The 19,097-nt window shown below is 35.8% G+C and overlaps 5 protein-coding genes across 8 annotated transcripts; 2 read left to right on the top strand and 3 right to left on the bottom strand.

Annotated features, from left to right (window-relative positions):
- Positions 1-692: 692 nt before the first annotated feature.
- LOC148936532 (uncharacterized) lies at positions 693-4,539 on the bottom strand. The gene is made up of 2 exons (XM_089077816.1): positions 3,290-4,539; positions 693-3,218 (listed from the first exon to the last, which is right to left on the bottom strand). Exons 1-2 carry the CDS (start codon positions 3,460-3,462, stop codon positions 2,753-2,755), a joined length of 639 nt encoding a protein of 212 aa, XP_088933942.1. The 5' UTR covers positions 3,463-4,539; the 3' UTR covers positions 693-2,752.
- Positions 4,540-7,948: 3,409 nt separating this feature from the next.
- On the top strand, positions 7,949-8,547 carry LOC105426947 (dynein axonemal light chain 4-like). The gene is made up of 2 exons (XM_011638406.3): positions 7,949-8,090; positions 8,169-8,547. Exons 1-2 carry the CDS (start codon positions 8,025-8,027, stop codon positions 8,424-8,426), a joined length of 324 nt encoding a protein of 107 aa, XP_011636708.1. The 5' UTR covers positions 7,949-8,024; the 3' UTR covers positions 8,427-8,547.
- Positions 8,476-9,692, bottom strand: LOC105426945 (dynein axonemal light chain 4). Its single transcript, XM_011638403.3, has 2 exons — positions 9,559-9,692; positions 8,476-9,170 (listed from the first exon to the last, which is right to left on the bottom strand). Exons 1-2 carry the CDS (start codon positions 9,616-9,618, stop codon positions 8,922-8,924), a joined length of 309 nt encoding a protein of 102 aa, XP_011636705.1. The 5' UTR covers positions 9,619-9,692; the 3' UTR covers positions 8,476-8,921.
- Positions 9,693-10,217: 525 nt separating this feature from the next.
- Positions 10,218-12,536, top strand: LOC105426946 (putative cytosolic Fe-S cluster assembly factor AGAP009023). Of its 2 annotated transcripts, none has more exons than XM_025218231.2 (7): positions 10,218-10,363; positions 10,438-10,533; positions 10,611-10,763; positions 11,036-11,306; positions 11,380-11,628; positions 11,711-12,088; positions 12,172-12,536. In XM_025218231.2, exons 1-7 carry the CDS (start codon positions 10,298-10,300, stop codon positions 12,411-12,413), a joined length of 1,455 nt encoding a protein of 484 aa, XP_025074016.2. In that variant the 5' UTR covers positions 10,218-10,297; the 3' UTR covers positions 12,414-12,536. The 2 variants fall into 2 exon arrangements, with proteins under 2 accessions (XP_025074016.2, XP_088933903.1); XM_089077777.1 differs by lacking the exon at positions 12,172-12,536 and having other exon boundaries at positions 11,711-11,845; positions 11,947-12,040.
- A 265-nt stretch (positions 12,537-12,801) lies between these two features.
- On the bottom strand, positions 12,802-15,255 carry Josd (Josephin domain containing). Of its 3 annotated transcripts, none has more exons than XM_089077780.1 (5): positions 14,702-15,255; positions 14,379-14,588; positions 13,993-14,207; positions 13,663-13,843; positions 12,802-13,568 (listed from the first exon to the last, which is right to left on the bottom strand). In XM_089077780.1, the coding sequence occupies exons 2-5, from the start codon at positions 14,430-14,432 to the stop codon at positions 13,314-13,316; spliced, it is 705 nt and encodes a 234-aa protein (XP_088933906.1). In that variant the 5' UTR covers positions 14,433-14,588; positions 14,702-15,255; the 3' UTR covers positions 12,802-13,313. The 3 variants fall into 3 exon arrangements, with proteins under 3 accessions (XP_088933906.1, XP_088933904.1, XP_088933905.1); XM_089077778.1 differs by having other exon boundaries at positions 14,379-14,512; positions 14,702-15,254; XM_089077779.1 differs by having other exon boundaries at positions 14,379-15,255.
- Between the last annotated feature and the right edge of the window lie 3,842 nt (positions 15,256-19,097).

The raw sequence follows: 19,097 nt of genomic DNA, 5'->3' as shown, positions 1-19,097 counted from the left end.
CAGCGTGAGATTTCACCTAAAAAGATAATAGAGGCGTGTGTATGTCATCACTATCGAGGGATGGCATATAATCTTTTACTGGAGGTACTCTACGAAAAGAAGAAGTCAATCGAGATTAACAGATGACAGGAGTACATGGTGAATTTTCACGAAAGCGGCTATTACGATGTATTCAACGATAACGATGACGACGAGATGTTTTTTTGCGCTCATCGCAAGTATTGGAGGAAAAGCGGTGTTCGTCAGCCGCGTACGAGGAGGAGAGAAAAAGAAGAAAGCGCGTTGGCAACAATTAGCGCAACTAAGTATGCGCTCATATAAGTATGTACTATAATCGTAATATAACTATGGATTGTATATATGAATATGTATGAGAATAAAATTAACCGTGAGAGAGACGAAATTTTTTCCTCGTTCGTTTGCGTATCGCGGGGGACGAGAGGCGGATCGGCGACGCGCCGGGAGTCTTCAATTAGCGATACCGAGGATGACGTTATATTATCGGAAACGTATGAGAGACGAGAGGTGGGGATCGCGCGAGGAGGAAATCGTCGCACGAGTGTTAATAATGAGAGATTTAATGTGCGATATCAAGGGCAACGGTATTGGAAATGTATGAGAGATGGAGGGGACAAGAGGTGGGGATCGCACGAGGAGGGAATCGTCATAGGAGTGTTAATGACGAGAGAATATTTTATTACTCTATTGTTGTATTATTTTATTACTCTATTGTTGTATTATTTTATCAGGCACATAAAAAGAGGAAAGAGCTATTTGTAGGATGTTGCGGTTAGGCGCGTTCTGTGTCTAGACGGTTTCCGCAAAGATCTAGTGCATCCTGTTTTCGCGGCAACGGGAAGGCGCGCGTTCTGATTATGTAGGATGCCGCGCGTTTTGTCATTTCGGAATGTCGTGGTTGTCGCGTTTTCAACGCTGTCTCAAGGTATATATCTAGTCATGAGAGGCATTTTTTCTCATTGTTAAGAACGTATATGGAAGAAGTCGCGCTTAACAGTGATTCGTCTTCGAGCGAAAGCGATGATTTGCTTTTACGCGCGTTCGATCGTAACGTGACGTATCGCGATCTCGACGACGATCGTTGCGAGTTGATTATCGAAAGTGACGATAGTTTAGAGTATTACGAGACTATCGCGCCTGGTAACGATGAGGAGTGGATCGTGGCGAGAGAAGATGTTCGCTGGAACGTGGCCACGTATCACTTGCGACGGGAGATCGGTACGGAGAGTTCGCGAAAGAAACTGTGGATCGAAACGTTGCTCGCTCTGAGCGACAGAGCGATGATCTACGAGAGAACAGCGAGAGAGAGAAAAATTCGAGACGTTAAATTCATCGTTCCTACGGACGGTTGGGGTAATACAGTGTGGGAAGTTGCGATATGGAGAAGAGTCGCGATCTTCTCGAACGCGCGGCGGGGGTTGAAGGGGTGTGCGCCTATCGTATTTGGGAACAGGAGTGTATCGAGTGTCTCGAGGTCTTGAGAGATAGATGTGAGAATAGAGTCGATCCTACGATTACTGGAACAATAAATTCTCTGGTCTCTCGAGTAGCGTAATTGGAGGGTGCGAGATTCGCTTTGAGTCGACGTTTTAGTTACTTGGGTGCAGGATATGACGGTTCGAAGGGATTCGAATGGGTGGATATCGAGACGGCTTTCGCGAATCGCGTACGAACGGGTGCTGTGGTAAACATCGAGTACATCGAACCTCGACGGTTTCTCGAGGACGCGAGGGTCACGGTGCTCGAGTGAGTGCGAGTCGATCTCGATATGCATGCGTGTTTAAAGGTCAACACCGTGTTTCACGGGGAGTTTGTCGCGAATGATAAGAGCGCTGTTAAGAGCATTCGCATGAGGAATTGTCAGCTATTCGGTATGTCCGATCTATGAGAATGGTATGACGGAGACGTTATGAATGTTGTTCTGACGTCGCTGGAGGAATTTCAGGAACGCGATAGCGGTTGGGCGTTACTTCGGATATTAAATTTAATGATCAATGTAAATAAGTGTAATCCTATGCATGCTGGATGTTGGATGTTACTTCCTCCGAAGATAAGATATAAGAGAGCCATGATTAATGTACGTTCAAACGACAACGCGTGTTTCGCGTGGGCGATAATGGCTGCTCTATATCCCGTTGATCTACACTCGGATAGACCGTCGTCGTATCCTCACTATTCGTTGGTGCTGAATTTCGATGATATCGACTTTCCTATGACACTACGAAACATCGCTAGATTCGAACGCCTTAATGATTTGTCTATCAACGTATTTGTCATTCGAGAGAAAACGGGGAGAAACGATCGATATCATGATCGTTCCTTTGTCGCTTACGGGGAACAAAAAGTCTACGCACGTAAATTTGCTCTATCTGTCGAACGAGCGGCGCGGCGATAACGTCGGTCATTTCGTATGGATAAAGCACCTGTCTCGACTGTTAACGTTGCAAATAAACAAGCATAAGGAAAAAAAAATACATATGCGACCGGTAAGCGTAAGAGAGAGATTATCCTCGTCGCGAGATAAATTTTGTATTAATTATAAATTGTATTTTTTCAGATATCTACATTATTTTTATTCAGACGAGAAATTGGTCGCGCATAGCGTCGAGTGCGAAAGAGCGAAAAAACAGGAATAATGAACGCGTTCTGATAGTTCAAATTGCAGTTCGCGTGCGCGGGTCCTCTGTATCGTCCGATAAGATGACAGTGATCGCGCACACGAATATCGTACGACTCAAAGCTCCTTCCGTACACGTGACAATTTGTCGCCTTTTGAAAAGCGCTCCGCTCGTTCGGCGTGAGTTCCGACATCGGTACGCTCGCACAGAATCTTCTTCAGGCGATACGCGAGAGCGCGCAGCTCCTCGACGAACCACGAGACGCAGTCGTCACCTCGGCGAGATCTATACATGGATACGATTTCGTTGTACGTGCTACGCGAATAATATCCTACGCTAAACGCCTTGTGATGTTGATAGGCGAATCTATTGTCGAGACTCCCATTGAACCGTTGATCTCCCTTTTCTAAAACACATTCCAGATCTGCATACACGACGAATCGTAGTCTCTCCTTTCTGTCGTGATTGTGAAAAGAGAACTTGTCGTCCTCGCTCGGAAGAATAACGGCGCAGTCGTTCGCTCTTCCGCACTTGACGCTATGCGCGACCAATTTCTCGTCTGAATAAAAATAATGTAGACATCTGAAAAAATACAATTTATAATTAATACAAAATTTATCTTGCGACGAGCATAATCTCTCTCTTACGCTTACCGGTCGCATATGTATTTTTTTTTCTTATGCTTGTTTGCGACGTTAACAGTCGAGACAGGCTTTATGCTCCATACGAAATGACCGACATTATCGCCGCGCCGCTCGTTCGACAGATAGAGCAAATTTACGTGCGTAGACTTTTTGATCCCCGTAAGCGACAAAGGAACGATCATGATATCGTTTCTCCCCGTTTTCTCTCGAATGGCAAATACGTTGATAGACAAATCGTTAAGGCGTTCGAATCCAGCGATTTCGTAGTGTCATAGGAAAGTCGATACCATCGAAATTCAACACCAACGAATAGTGAGGATACGACGATGGTCTATCCGAGTGTAGATCAACGGGATATAGAGCAGCCATCATCGCCCACGCGAAACACGCGTTGTCGTGAACATACATTAATCACGGCTCTCCTATATCTTATCTTCGGAGGAAGTAACATCCAACATCCAGCGTGCACAGGATTACACTTATTTACATTGATCATTAAATTTAATATCCGAAGTAACGCCAAACCGCTATCGCGTTCCTGAAATTCCTCCAGCGACGTCAGAACAACATTCATAACATCTCCGTCGTACCATTCTCGTAGATCAGACATATCGAATAGCTGACAATTTCTCGTGCGAATGCTCTTAACAGCGCTCTTATCATTTGCGACGAACTCCCCGTGAAACACGGTGTTGACTTTAAACACACGTGCATATCGAGATCGACTCGCACTCGCTCAAGCACCGTGGCCCTCGCATCCTCGAGAAACCGTCGAGGTTCAATGTACTCGATGTTTACCACAGCACCCGTTCATACACGATTCGCGAAAGCCGTCTCGATATCCACCCATTCGAATCCCTTCGAATCGTCGTATCCTGCATCCAAGTAACTAAAACATCGACTCAAAGCGAATCTCGCACCCTCCAACTGCGCTACTCGAGAGACCAGAGAATTTATCGTTCCAGTAACCGTAGGATTGACTCTATTCTCACATCTATCTTTCAAGACCTCGAGACACTCGATACACTCCTGTTCCCAAATACGATAGGCGCACACCCCTTCAACCCCCGCCGCGCGTTTGAGAAGATCGCGATTCTTTTCCATATCGCAACTTCCCACACTGTTACTCCAACCGTCCGTAGGAACGATGAATTTAATGTCTCGAATTTTTTTCTCTCTCTCGCTATTCTCTCGTAGATCACCGCTCTGTCACTCAGAGCGAGCAACGTTTCGATCCACAGTTTCTCTTGCGGACTCTCCGTACCGATCTCCCGTCGCAAGTGATACGTGGCCACGTTCCAGCGAACATCTTCTCTCGCCACGATCCACTCCTCATCGTTACCAGGCGCGATAGTCTCGTAATACTCTAAACTATCGTCATTCTCGATAATCAACTCGCAACGATCGTCATCGAGATCGTGATAACGTCACGTTACGATCGAACGCGCGTAAAAGCGAATCGTCGCTCTTGCTCGAAGACGAATTACCGTTAAGCGCGACTTCTTTCATATACGTTCTTAACAATGGGAAAAAATGCCTCTCACGACTAGATATATATACCCCGAGGCAGCGTCGAAAACGCGACAACCGCGACATTCCGAAATGCGCGGCATCCTACATAATCAGAACGCGCGCCTTCCCGTTGCCGCGAAAACAGGGTGCGCTAGATCCCTGCGGAAACCGTCTAGACACAGAACGCGCCTAACCGCAACATCCTACAAATAGCTCTTTCCTCTTTTTACGTGCCTGATAAAATAATACAACAATAGAGTAATAAAATAATACAACAATAGAGTAATAAAATATTCTCTCGTCATTAATACTCCTACGACGATTCCCTCCTCGCGCGATTCCCACCTCTCGTTCCCTCCATCTCTCATACATTTCCAATACTGTTGTCCTTGATATTGCACATTAAATCTCTCATTATTAACACTCGTGCGACGATTTCCTCCTCGCGCGATCCCCACCTCTCGTCTCTCATACGTTTCCGATAATATAACGTCATCCTCGGTATCGCTAACTGAAGACTCCCGGCGCGTCGCCGATCCGCCTCTCGTCCCCCGCGATACGCAAACGAACGAGGAAAAAATTCCGTCTCTCTCACGGTTAATTTTATTCTCATACATATTCATATATACAATCCATAGTTATATTACGATTATATTACGATTATAGTATATACTTATATGCGCGCACACTTAGTTGCGCTAATTGTTGTCAACGCACTCTCTTCTTTTTTTCTCCTCGTACGCGGCTGACGAACACTGCTTTTCCTCCAATACTTGCGATGAGCGCAAAAAAACATCTCGTCGTCATCGTTATCGTTGAATACATCGTAATAGCCGCTTTCGTGAAAATTCACCATGTACTCCTGTCGTCTGCTAATCTCGATCGGCTTCTTCTTTTCGTAGAGTACCTCCAGTAAAAGATTATATGCCATCTCTCGATAGTGATGACATACACACGCCTCTATTATCTATTTAGATGAAATCTCACGCTGAGACGGAAATCGACACCGCGCCTCTTTAATTGATTGGAAATCAGTGTGTATTGTCGTCTCACGACGTACTCCGTCACATTGACCGATGGATACGCCGTCACATTTCGCAATGGAGAAGATGTTAGGTCATCCAGCGAATGGCACCAACACATCTCATCGTCGTCGATCATTCGTGTCTCTCATACATTCCCAATACCGTTGCCCTTGATATCGCACATTAAATCTTTCATTATTAACACTCGTGCGACGATTTCCTCCTCGCGCGATCCCCATCTCTCATCTCTCATACGTTCCCGATAATATAACGTCATCCTCTGTATCGCTAATTGAAGACTCCCGGCGCGTCGCCGATCCGCCTCTCGTCCCCCGCGATACGCAAACGAACGATAGCTGGCACCGATTCGCTACTTTAATGGTTTTCGTCATCGTAAACACACGGCGACAAGTATCGCTCAAAAGAATCACCTCGACAACGCGTCAAACTGCAACGTTCTACAAAACAGGACAAGCGGCACGCGCTATATCCTCATAGACACCTAGACATGAAACACGCCTAAGGCGATGTAATAAACCGCGACATCCCAGGACGCGCTAGACCCCACGGAAAACGCTCAAACGCGAATCATCTCGACGACGCGTCAAATCGCGACATTATGAAAACAGACATGCCTAAGGCGACGTAACAAACCGCAACATCCTGTAAACAACGTGAATCATCTCGACGACGCGTCAAATTGCGACATTATGAAAACAGACACGTCTAAGGCGACGTAACAAACCGCAACATCCTATAAACAATGTCTAGACACGGACACACCTAAGGCGACGTAACAAACCGCGGTATCCCGCGAAATAGGACGCGCTAGATCCCCCGCGGAAAACGTTAGGGCGGCGTCGAAGACGCGCCCGAGGTTACGCGAAAAGCGCTAGACCGCGCGGAAAACGCTAGGGCGGCGTCGAAGACGCGCCTGGGGTTACCTAGCGGAAAACGCCAGGGCGGCGTCGAAGACGCGTCCCGGGAGTCACGCGGAAGGCGCCAGACCGCGCGAAAAAAAAAACGCTAGGGCGGTGTCGAAGACGCGCCCCGGGAGTCACGCGGAAGGCGCCAGACCGCGCGAAAAAAAAAACGCTAGGGCGGTGTCGGAGACGGGGGAAACCCTGCGACCGCCTTACCGACCGAGAAGGATAAATCTATCTCGACGACCGCCAGAGGGATCCACCTTCTCTCCCCGGATACGAACCCCCTGAGGAAAGAAAACCATGCACCCCCGGATACGAACCTCCTGAGGAAAGAAAACCATTCTTACCGACTCAGGAGGATATTCCTTTGGATACGAACTCCCTGGGGATTCTACGACCCCTTCCACTCCTCACCCCCCTCTCGCTCCGGGTGGCTTAGGACCCCCTGTGTTATCTACTGTTATATTTAATTTTTATTCCGAATTTTCATTTTCCAAAATTTTCCAAAATTTAATATTTATTCCTGTTTCTAATATTCATTTCATTGTGCGCAGACCCTAAAAGTAATATATATATATATATATATATATAAAATTTTATTTAAAAAAATTTTATATAATTTTAAATAATAATTTATATTGAATATATTATTAAAATAAGACACGCTGTTAAGAAATTATTTTTTAGAATATATCTTATTTATTTAATATAATGTAATATAGTTAATATAAATCTTTACGTGCTCTTTTATTTTGCAAATATTTAATTTATTATAAAATATTTCGATACGTAATATATTTAATTTATTATAAATAATCAAAATATCAAAATATTTTATAATAGAAAAAAATGACAATGTTACTGCATTTTGAATTGTTTATTGATATATGCAGTAACATTAATTTATTGATATATTGAATAATTATATTTCTAATAATATTTCATTGATATTGAATAATTATATTTCTACAATTTTTAGTAAGTTTTAATTGTAAGTTTAAAAAATTAATAATTTATCTATTAATTGAAATAAGTAAAGATAATATATGTTAATAATGAATATAAAATTATACATTCTCAGATATGTATATATACATATTTACTTATGTTTGAGAATTTTATTATAGTATTATATGTGTTATACAGTCAATTGTTAAATGCATATTTAATATAACCAAATATATATACTAAATCGTTGTATCGGATATTAATAAAAAAAATAATATAATTTTGTTGTTTTTATTGTACAATATACAATAATTAAGGAAACATTTTTGCAAAATGTGGGCTGGGGAAGTAAAAAAAGATATAGAAACTTTGATGGTTCATACATATCCATTATGTAAGGTAAAAATTGAAATAGTTTATTATATCACATCTTATTAAAAGTATTTAAATTTTAACTAGCAAAAATTTGTTGTGTAGTATAGCGATATGCCAGAGGAAATAAAGCAAGAAGCTATAGAAACTTGTGTCACTGCTGTAGAAAAATATTCAGAGGATTATGAACATGCAGCTCGCATGATCAAAGATAATTTAGATAAAAAATTTGGACCACCTTTCCAGGTAGTTGTGGGAGAAGCATATGCATGTGCAATTACGTATCAAGAAAAATCGATGTTATATATCTTTATTGGAGGTAATATAGCAGTTCTTGTATGGAGAACGGTCACAGATTTTTGACAAGTTTTAGATTTGAAGAATAAATTGTATTTTTAGATACTGTCATATGTATGTGAATTTTTTAAATATACATTATCAATTTTATTATATTTTAGCGTTAAATTTTACATACAATACATACAATACATTGTCATACATTATTTTGCTTCTTAAGTAGTATGGTTCAGTAATCTTAAAAATTATTTCAATTATTTTTGTTGTATATTTTAAATTTTATTTTATATTTTATAAATACATTTAAATTGGATTATCATTATTCTTGTTTTCAATATATAAGTGCATGTTTGATTATGATAATATGAAGCATTTCTCTGAAAATACAAATTGGACCCACATTTATAAGATATTAAAAATGTTTTTCTTCTTTTTTCATGTTATTACAGTTTGTTTGCAAATATATGTCACACACTCACAAAAAATAATTTTGCATACACACACACACACACACACACACACACACACACACACAATTAAATATATTATATAAAAAATGTATTATGCAGATTTCCATATGCATATTGCCAAATTGCCAGCACAATACATATATAAAAGATGCTTCAATTGATAAGTTATCTCAAAGCCATAGCCTTCTCCAACGACAGTATGCCACGACGCTCCAAATTTCTTATCCATTGTTTCCTTTATCATTCGAGACACGCTCTCATAATTATCTGCATATTTCTCTGCTGCAGTTACACACAATTCCATCGCCTCTTGTTTCATTTCATCAGACATATCACATTTCTGTAAACAGATGTCGATAGATATATTATGAAGACAATTTCGCAAATTTAAATAATTCGCGTATACATAAAGATATTTAGTTTTAATTCGAATGATTTGTACAATAGTAATGTTATATATAATTTTACAAGATTTTTGCAAATTTTAAATAATCTTTAGGAATCATTATATATTAATCCAATTATATGATATGCGATACTTGATAAACATACATGAAAAACCTAATAATTATGTGTAATTTTGATTTTTAAATAAGAATTATTGCAAATAAACGCACAACGAAACGCGTACATTGCTCTTATTGATCAAATGTCATATTCGTGTCTGTGCGTGCAGCGAAATCCATCTGATAAATTATAATAAAATACGAAGCGTATTGCTCACTTACTCTGCAAAATGGATAGGTATGAACAATTTTTACAACATCGTCTTTCCTCACTTCAGTCATTATTGCAATTTTATAAGCAAATCGCGCCCTTAATAATGCTAACACGACTACTCTACACGTTGGAATGGTTGCAATACTCAGGCGCAGGTCAGTGAGTCATTGTAACAGAAGGTACATATTGTTATGATCATAAATTATCTGTCAACGAAATCCAGATTTATATTGCAATAATTTGACGAAAGTATTTCTTGCATCATATAGGCATTTTTCCAGTTTTTTTTATATATACGAATTGGGATACAGAACGTTTATTTACAAAAGATTCCGAAAAATTTTTAAATTTAAAGATTCAGGTTCCAGAAGTGATGAGGAGGTTAATATTTTAGATGTCAATATTAATATTTATTAGAAAGTACTGAGATCCTCTATTTTTAATATTACTTTTTATATTATATTTTATATATTACTATTATATATTATTATTAATATTGTATAATATTTACTATAATACTTTATGGAACTATAATCGTAAAAAATAATCAATTGTGGAAGCAAAGTGTTATATAAATATGAATTATTAAAAACAAAAAGGCATTTATTTAATTTAATAATATAAGTTCATATTTATAAAAGGAAAGCACACACAGATTATTTTGATATATAAATTTTTTTATACAAATTACATTAGTCAAAAATATCTATAAGAATCGAACATAAGAAAATTAAAAATTTGGAAGAAATGGCATCAAGATTCAGTGGAGCTTTACAAATTACAAATCTAGATGACTTTATCACTCCTTCACAGGTATCAATATCATCATGAATTAAATTCATCATTACGATTTAACATCTATGCATTGTTTTAAATTATATTTATAGGAATGCATTAAACCTATAGAAATGCAGTCAAATAAAAGTAAAACAGGTGCCAAGATAAAAATACAATCGGATAATACCCATTTGGCACTTAATGAAGTAAGTATCTACAACATTTTATTAAAATAAGAAGATTTAAAATATTCCACTAAAATTTGCTTCATTGCTTATTGTAGATTGGACAACCAGAAAAATTACAAAAAGTTGAGATCACACTTGCAGATTGTTTAGCATGCAGTGGTTGTATTACATCAGCTGAGAGTGTATTAGTTACTCAACAGAGTCAAGAAGAATTACTTAGAGTATTCCAGAAAAAAATAGCTCAACAGGTAAATAGCAAATATTACTAATATATAAATATTGTAATAATATATAATATATAATATATAAATATATAAATATATAAATATGATGTCATCTTACTACTTAGGGAAGATAGAGATGTACAGTATTATTTTTAATGAATTTTCTTTAACAAGTGATTTATTGTTAAATCAAAAAAGTATGATATTTATCTTTAATAATAAGACAATTTAAAATTAGGAAATGGTTTCTTAATCTATTTTATTTTTTAATAGTAGCATTTTTTATATTTTTGCAGAATATAGGAAGTACAGATTCTAAATATATAATAGTGAGTTTATCGGTACAACCGGTGTTGTCATTGTCACAACGTTATGAACTTACTCCTGAGCAAGCTCTCTGTAAACTGGCAGGTTTTTTTTATCGATTAGGAGCTGATATGGTATTAGATATGACTGTGGCTGATGACTTTGTTTTATTAGAAGCTGCTAAAGAGTTTGTTGAACGTTATAAAGCCAATAAAGAGGACATGAAAAATCAGTTACCAATGTTGTCCTCTTCATGTCCAGGTAAAATAAATATTTGTTATAAAAATATTTAGTTTGTGAAGTTTGTAACATAAATTTTTAACTTCTTTAATAGGTTGGGTATGTTACGCCGAGAAAACTCATGGAAATTTCATATTGCCACATATAAGTATCACAAAGTCCCCTCAACAAATTATGGGATCATTAGTAAAATATCACTTAGCTGAAAATATGGGTCTATTGTCAGAACAAATATATCATGTAACTGTAATGCCTTGCTATGACAAAAAATTGGAAGCTTCCAGAGAAGATTTTTACGATCAGCAAAGAAAAACGAGAGATGTAGATTGTGTCATAACATCAAGTATATACAATTATTTTTATATTTTTGTATTATAAATCGTTTAGAATTATTAAAATTTAAATTATATTACTAAATCTTTCAGTCGAATTGGAACAAATGCTGAATGAAGACAATTTAACATTAAATGAAATAAATGATGGTAAAATTAAACAACCATTTGGTTCTTATAGTAAAGAAATTGGAAACGGACTATGGGGTCATAGTGGTTCAGGATCAGGTGGTTATGCGGATTTCATTTTTCGTTATGCAGCAAAGAATCTTTTTGATGAGGATAATGTCACAGTAAATTTTAAAAATCTTAGAAATCCCGACTTTCAGGAAGCAGAATTAAAGAGAAATGATCAAGTGTTATTAAAATTTGCTATTATTAATGGCTTCAGAAATATACAAAACATAGTGCAGAAAATGAAAAGAGGCAAATGCGTTTATGATTATGTAGAAATTATGGCATGCCCGTGTGGTAATTGTTCTATTTAAAATATATTAATGACATATATATATATAATAAAAAACTAAATACTTTAACATAATCATTATTATTAGGTTGCTTAAATGGTGGAGCACAAGTGAGACCTGAAGGAAACATTCAACCTCGAGAACTTGCATCAATATTAGAAAATATGTATCGTAAACTTCCGTTAAGCAAACCCGAAGAAAATAAAATAGTACAAAATTTGTATAAAACCTGGTTAGGTGGAGAGAATACAGACAAAGTTAACGCATATTTTACTACGCAGTATCACGAAGTAGAAAAGATGAATACAGCACTTACAATAAAGTGGTAAAATAATAATATGTCATATTATACTATATATAATATATATGTATAATTTGTATAGTAATATTTATTAATCGATTGATTCTTTATCTTTGCTGTACAACAATAAAAATAAATTATTACCGATCAATTACTTGCTTACTTAAAGTCATAACTTAAATATATACACCAGTACGTGATATAAACCAATTTTATGTTCTTCTAAATAATATCAGCTTAATATCATTTTATGTGTGTGTGTGTGTGTGTGTGTGTGTGTGTGTGTGTGTGTGTGTGTGTGTGTGTGTGTGTGGTGTGTGGTGTGTGTATATATATATATAAACAGAATTATAACAAATTACAGACATATTTATTGTGTAAAAGAATTATGATTACCTAAAGATGTATCATAATAATTACATATTATATTGAGAGTTTATTTATACAAGTTTTTTAAAATGACATATAATTATCACATATAAATAATATCACGGTAGGTGTACAGATAAATACCCTTTTAATTCATATGAATTGTAGTTTAGAGTTTTTTTCTCTTGTATGTTAACTCTTAATAAAGTAATATTTCCATTATGAATAAATACAATACTACATATCTTACATATATTATTTCTTAAGTTATATTGATGCATAATCAAGTATCAGTCATGTGTAATACGCACAACATACAAATGTGACTTTTTTCATTAATATAAATAAAAATACCATGTTCAACATATAAATATATGAATAAAATATATTAATGTGATATATTTAGCGAAACATTTTATTACACATAATTTTCACTATTTTTCTTTGTTCTGCGTTGTTATAATTTTCAACTATTTCTTATAATAATCAATTGTCCTTCCTTAAATTTACAATCAAAGAACGAATAAATAATTAAATGGAATGATGCATACGACCCCAATTATCTAGAATTTTTGTTATCTACAAATTCTTCGTTTTCATTCATTTCTTTAGATTCTGATTTTTTTAAATCTATATCTGGATATCCATCCTCGATATATCTAATGGAATCATGATCCACGTTATTGTCATTTTTATTTTCACTTGTATCTACCAACCATCCTTGATTGCTGTCGATTTCTCTAGAAACAACAAGGAATAATTCCTTTTCCTTACTATCTATCTGATCCTTTAGATATATGAGTAAATCGCTGTCCTGATGCAAAAGAAAATATAGTTTAATATCATATAAAACTAACATATGAAAATATTTCTATATTTTTTAACAAATTATATATATTATAATTAACCTTTCCTATCAATTGTGGGGAATCCAGTTTTGAATCAAGATTATAAAAGGCACCATGTATCTTTTTTAGAGCAATCCAATGGCGTCGCTTTAAGGGAAGTAATACAAAACCCAATTTGTATTCAGTTGGAACATTAAGTATAAAACCCTCGATGTTATCTAAGCGAAGACACTTGGGGTCCCTAAAATAAAAGGAATAATAAAAGTTCAACAAAATAAAAAAAGTTCACAAATAAATAATAAAAGTTACAAAGAAATAATAAAAGTTCATAATCTGTCATAACTCTTATTCAATTATATTCTTAATAATACATGATATAAATATACAGACCTACGTTTATCAAACCAGACAGCTTCGCGTCCTCTTCTTTGAAGAGCAGCCATAATAACATTAATGTCATAATTGCCAAGTCCTAGTAATGATTTGTGTGGATTGATCCATACATCAGGACTTAAACTATAACAAATTTGATCTAATTCTTGCTTGCTAAATCCACGTTCTTGAAACAGATTATTTAGAGCATGTAATGCACATAGCTCCTTCACCTATAATTCAATACCAGTTAAACTAAATATAAATATATATCAAATTAATTAAAGCATTCTTTTTACAATAATATAAATATTTTAAATCTTTGTTGTTAATTTCATTTTATATAAAGATTTTATAGGAAATATAAATAAGTGCATAATAAAAAAAACATCATAATAAATTACTTGTCGTTCATGATATATAGACCCAGTCATATCAACTGCTGTGTTTGCAACCATTGCAACTACATAGTTTTCTCCATTATCAACATAAAAATGAGATTAAGTTATTGGTAGAGGAATCCTTTGTTGGAGGAACCCTTAAAACAATATATTTGATAGCAAATAATCATCAGCCAGCCGTTAGATTTGAATTATCAACAGCACTTCAACTCGCTGCCATACAGTCATTTATGATTAATATTTGTCAGATATATACAATATCATGTAGATTAAAAAAAATGTATACAAGAAACATAAAGGATAATTATTTAGTTTAGCGACCTCACCCTCGATCTTGATGAAATTAGGCTCATTCGTAAAGAATAGTGGCCACAAATTCTGTATCAAAATGCTTGTTTAACACATTTCATTAATGAAAACTTATAAACAGTGCGCAAAAATGACGGATCAATTCCAAATAAAATTCATCAGAACCCGGGTATCTTTAATTTTTTTATCGATCAGTCTGCATTTCACGCTAGACTAAATATGGTGGAATTAACTACCATATTCAAAAATAAAAGATTTATTTGCGAATAAATTCGGTTAAAGAATTTCTTAATATTAGAAATTTGCCATTTAATTGTATACAAGTACAGTACCGTTATAACATTCGATCACATTTGACATATGAAGTCAAGCCATGGATATAAGAAATACTTGGACAAAACCTAAAGCCGATTCTACATTATCATCGTAAATCGTAAAATTGATCAATCACAGTTAGTTAATTTCCTTGCGATCAAAAAAATAATGAAAACTGTGGTTGGTCAATTCTTGCAATCTTGTAATTACGCGATTAATGTAAAATCAGCTTAAGAGGATGTTGGACTGACGAGCGAACTCCGACGAAAATGTTCACACTTATGGACATCTAACATATCTAGATACATTACGTATACATATATACATACACTCATCATATATTTCTGTATACACATGATGCGCATATGAATAAATTTTTATGATATTTCCCTAAGGGTCAATCATGTAATTTTACGTGAAATTTTTCCATTCTTTACTTTTCACTTTTCATTTTTCATGCATTAAAAATTTTGCGTAAAACTTTTCACGTATAGCGATTATGTATATAACTTGGGATGACCTGTTTGACTACGTTTCGATCACTAGTCACTCACAGAGGCCGGCGTTTAGAATTTTTCCACTGTTCAAGCGCTATGAGTGGCTAGTGATCAATCGAAACGTGGTTAAAGAGTGTCACCCATATAACTTAGATGCGTAAAAAGTGAAATCATAAAACATAGGTTTTAGCTAAGGAAAATTATTTTATTAGTATAGTATTATATACACCTTTTAATAATCAATTGTATATGTACACTTAATCCTAACGCAGTCCTAATCTTCTCTAATTCCGAAATATATTTATTAATTCCCTAGATTTCTGCCTTTCCGCCACCAAGGTACATGACGAAAAAGTTCACATTTTCACGTTTGAGAGAGTTACATGATCCCGCAAAATCGTACGTGATCGTAAGTTCACGTGAAACTTTTCACTTTTCACGTTCTGCCCTAGGGAAAAAGTTACATAATCGATCCCCTGATCATAATAAATGTCTAAGCCTAAAGCTGGATGTACAATGAAAAAGACAGGCAAAAGAAACAGAGAATAAAGAACAGGCAACAGATTTTGATCAATCAAAAATATCTCCGATATTCTTCACAGCTTCTGATTGATTGAAATCTGTTGCCTGTTGCTATTCCTTGTTCTATTTCCTGTATTGTTTATTGTGTATCCAGCTTAATTCTAAGAACTCAATGTTACTTCCTTATGTAATCTTCTAGTCTAATAATATCAGGAGATCAATCATGTAACTTTACATGAAATTTTTTACTTTCCATTTTTCACTTTTTATTTTTTATTTTTAACACCTTGACATTTTATGTGAAACTTTTCATGTACAGCGATTATGTATGTAGCTTGAATGCGTGGAAAGTGAAATCATGAAACATAGTTTCGTAAGTTTTATAGCTAATGAAAATTATTTTATTGGTACAATATTATATATATCTTTTAATAACCAATTGTATAGGTACTACGTACAAGATGCTTTCCATTTAGTGACACAAGTCGACACAAATATCATTTTGTCCTTGTTAATCATTGAAAGCTAAGAAAGATAGAATGATACTTGTGTCGACTTGTATCACTAAATGGAAAGCATCCACACTTAATCTTAAGTGTTGGTCCACAATAAGTATTTAATCTTTAAGCCGTAAGAAATTGACTAATCATAGTCGAGTATTCTTTTCATATTCGATTATAATTGGTCAATTTCTTATTTCTTAAGCTTAAATCACCTATTGTGGACCGACACTAACGCAGCCCTAATCTTCTCTAATTCCGAAGCATATTTATTAATTAGATTTTCTCCTTTCCACCACCAAGATACACGGCGAAAAAGTTCACGTGAAAAATTTCACATTTTCACGTTTGAGAGAGTTACATGATCCCGCAAAATCGTACATGATCGTAAGTTCACGTGAAACTTTTTACTTTTCACGTTTCCGTTCTAGGGGAAAAATTACATGATCGATCCCCAGTTTTGTAGATACAGGCTGTACAATTTTTATATAAAGCAAATATTTACGCAACTTGACAGCTTTGGACGCAGTTTAAGGAACTAAATGGTAAAAAAATCTAAATTAAAAAATTTTTTTCATTCTTGATACGAAATTCATATGCTAAACACATATTAATGCATAAATTTAATTGTAGAAAAGGATTTCCAGATCTATAAAGTTAATAAAAAATGAGAACAATACAAAAATTATTGCGTTTTGTCGGTAATACAAACAAATCCAACATCGCCTAAATCCCGGTCTACAATAAGGTTCCATGCAGCGTAATTTGCGTAAGCATAAACTGTGTCATCCAATTAAATTGTCTCAGCTACTTTACACAAATCCGTCTCTTAATAGACTCTTAATAGACGATAACGATTATGTAAGAATTAGACGACCATAAGCGGTCATAAAAGAGATTCGGAATATAAACAGCTAACAGAGAGGAGTCGTCGTGGTCGTGCAGACTAAGTGTCGGATTGGTAGACGAGGGATCCCGAGTTCAAATCCAGTCGGTCTCCGTTAACTTTTTCCGAATCTAATAGATATCTTTCAATCTCAGAAGTGGGATTCAGCCTATGTTACCTCAGAGAAGATTCAGCCTATGTTACCTGACAAGTCGATCGTTCAGGAGTGAACGGAAAAAGTCGGGGGTAGTACTCCAAAGTCGTGTCAGTCGTTCAAGAGAAATGAACGGGAAAAAAGTCGCGGAGTAGTAACTCCAAAGGAGTCGTGTCGGTCGTTCAAGAAAGTGATCGAAAGTCGGGAGCAGAAGCTCCAAGTTTCGGATAAAAATCCGATAGAGGAAGACTCGGTACATTCGGGACGAATGTAATACCAGAATGGCCGAACTGTAAGAATTAGACGACCGTAAGCGGTCATGAAAGAGATTCGGAATATAAACAGCTAACAGAGAGGAGCCGTCGTGGTCGTGCAGACTAAGTGTCGGATTGGTAGACGAGGGATCCCGAGTTCAAATCCAGTCGGTCTCCGTTAATTTTTTCCGAATCTAATAGATATCTTTCAATTAGGAAACCACCCTAAAGGCCATATCAGATTAGCGGTTGCGTGGCTACAGTTGCCGGTTGACGATTCTATTTCAGCCAATCACAATGTAGCAGGTCCTGGTTATGATCAATGTGATTAAAATAATAATAAAATCATTAATCGGCAACTGCAGCCGGGCAACCGCTAATCTGATATGGCCTTAAGGGTCTCTTTCACCAATCTTCGGTTAAGTTAACCGACGGTTAATCCGCAAGAATGCCAACTATAATTCAATGCTCAGAAAGTAGTGTGTGTTCTTTAACCTAATATTCTTTTCGTGTTATAGGTATCTTAGGTTAGATGAAATTATAAATGATATCCGATAATTAATGTAAATAAAAATGATTAAACAATCATTTGCTTAAATAAAAATTTTAACACTTATTTATAATAAACAGTTTAGGTCTCAGTTGTTGGCAATCGTAATGATCGAGTTAACTGTTGATTAGTTTAATCGAAGATTGATGAAAGAGACCTTAAATGATTTAAGTCTTAAATCATAAAAAATTGACCAATCATAGTCGATTATTCTCCTATTCTTCGACTATGATTCATCCATTTTTTATGGCTTAAAATTTAAATCACCTATTGTAAACCGAGACTTACTTTTATCGGGTACTTACGATAATCCAAATTCGAGTTCCACTAGGATCAAAAAATATAATACACATAACCATCTAGTATCTTTATGAGTCATGACAACTCAACTCAACGCTGCCTTAAGTCTACAATGACTTAATTTACATCCAGCCGTTCAATCCCGATTCACTTCGGAATGAAGTAATATTTCTTAAGTGTAAATGGATTAATTTCGATCCATTTTAATTCTCTTTTCTTAGCGGAGTAAGATCAATCCGGTGTAAACAAATCCACTCCACATTTTGAAATGAATCTTATGCTTAACAACCTTACGTCACAGTATAACTGTGCTGTATACTGTGACATAAGGTTGTTAAGCATAAGAAATGAAAATAATTCATTTAAGTAGGTTCTTACAACCATGCCTTAGGTCTTGTGTTCACGATGTTAAAAATCGATCTGAGATCTCGACAG

Source organism: Pogonomyrmex barbatus, unplaced genomic scaffold (assembly GCF_055798465.1).
Source record: "Pogonomyrmex barbatus isolate J1 unplaced genomic scaffold, ASM5579846v1 scaffold20, whole genome shotgun sequence".
NCBI lineage: Eukaryota > Metazoa > Arthropoda > Insecta > Hymenoptera > Formicidae > Pogonomyrmex > Pogonomyrmex barbatus.
Note: the sequence above shows the minus strand (reverse complement) of the source record. Positions and strands in the feature narration are given on the sequence as shown.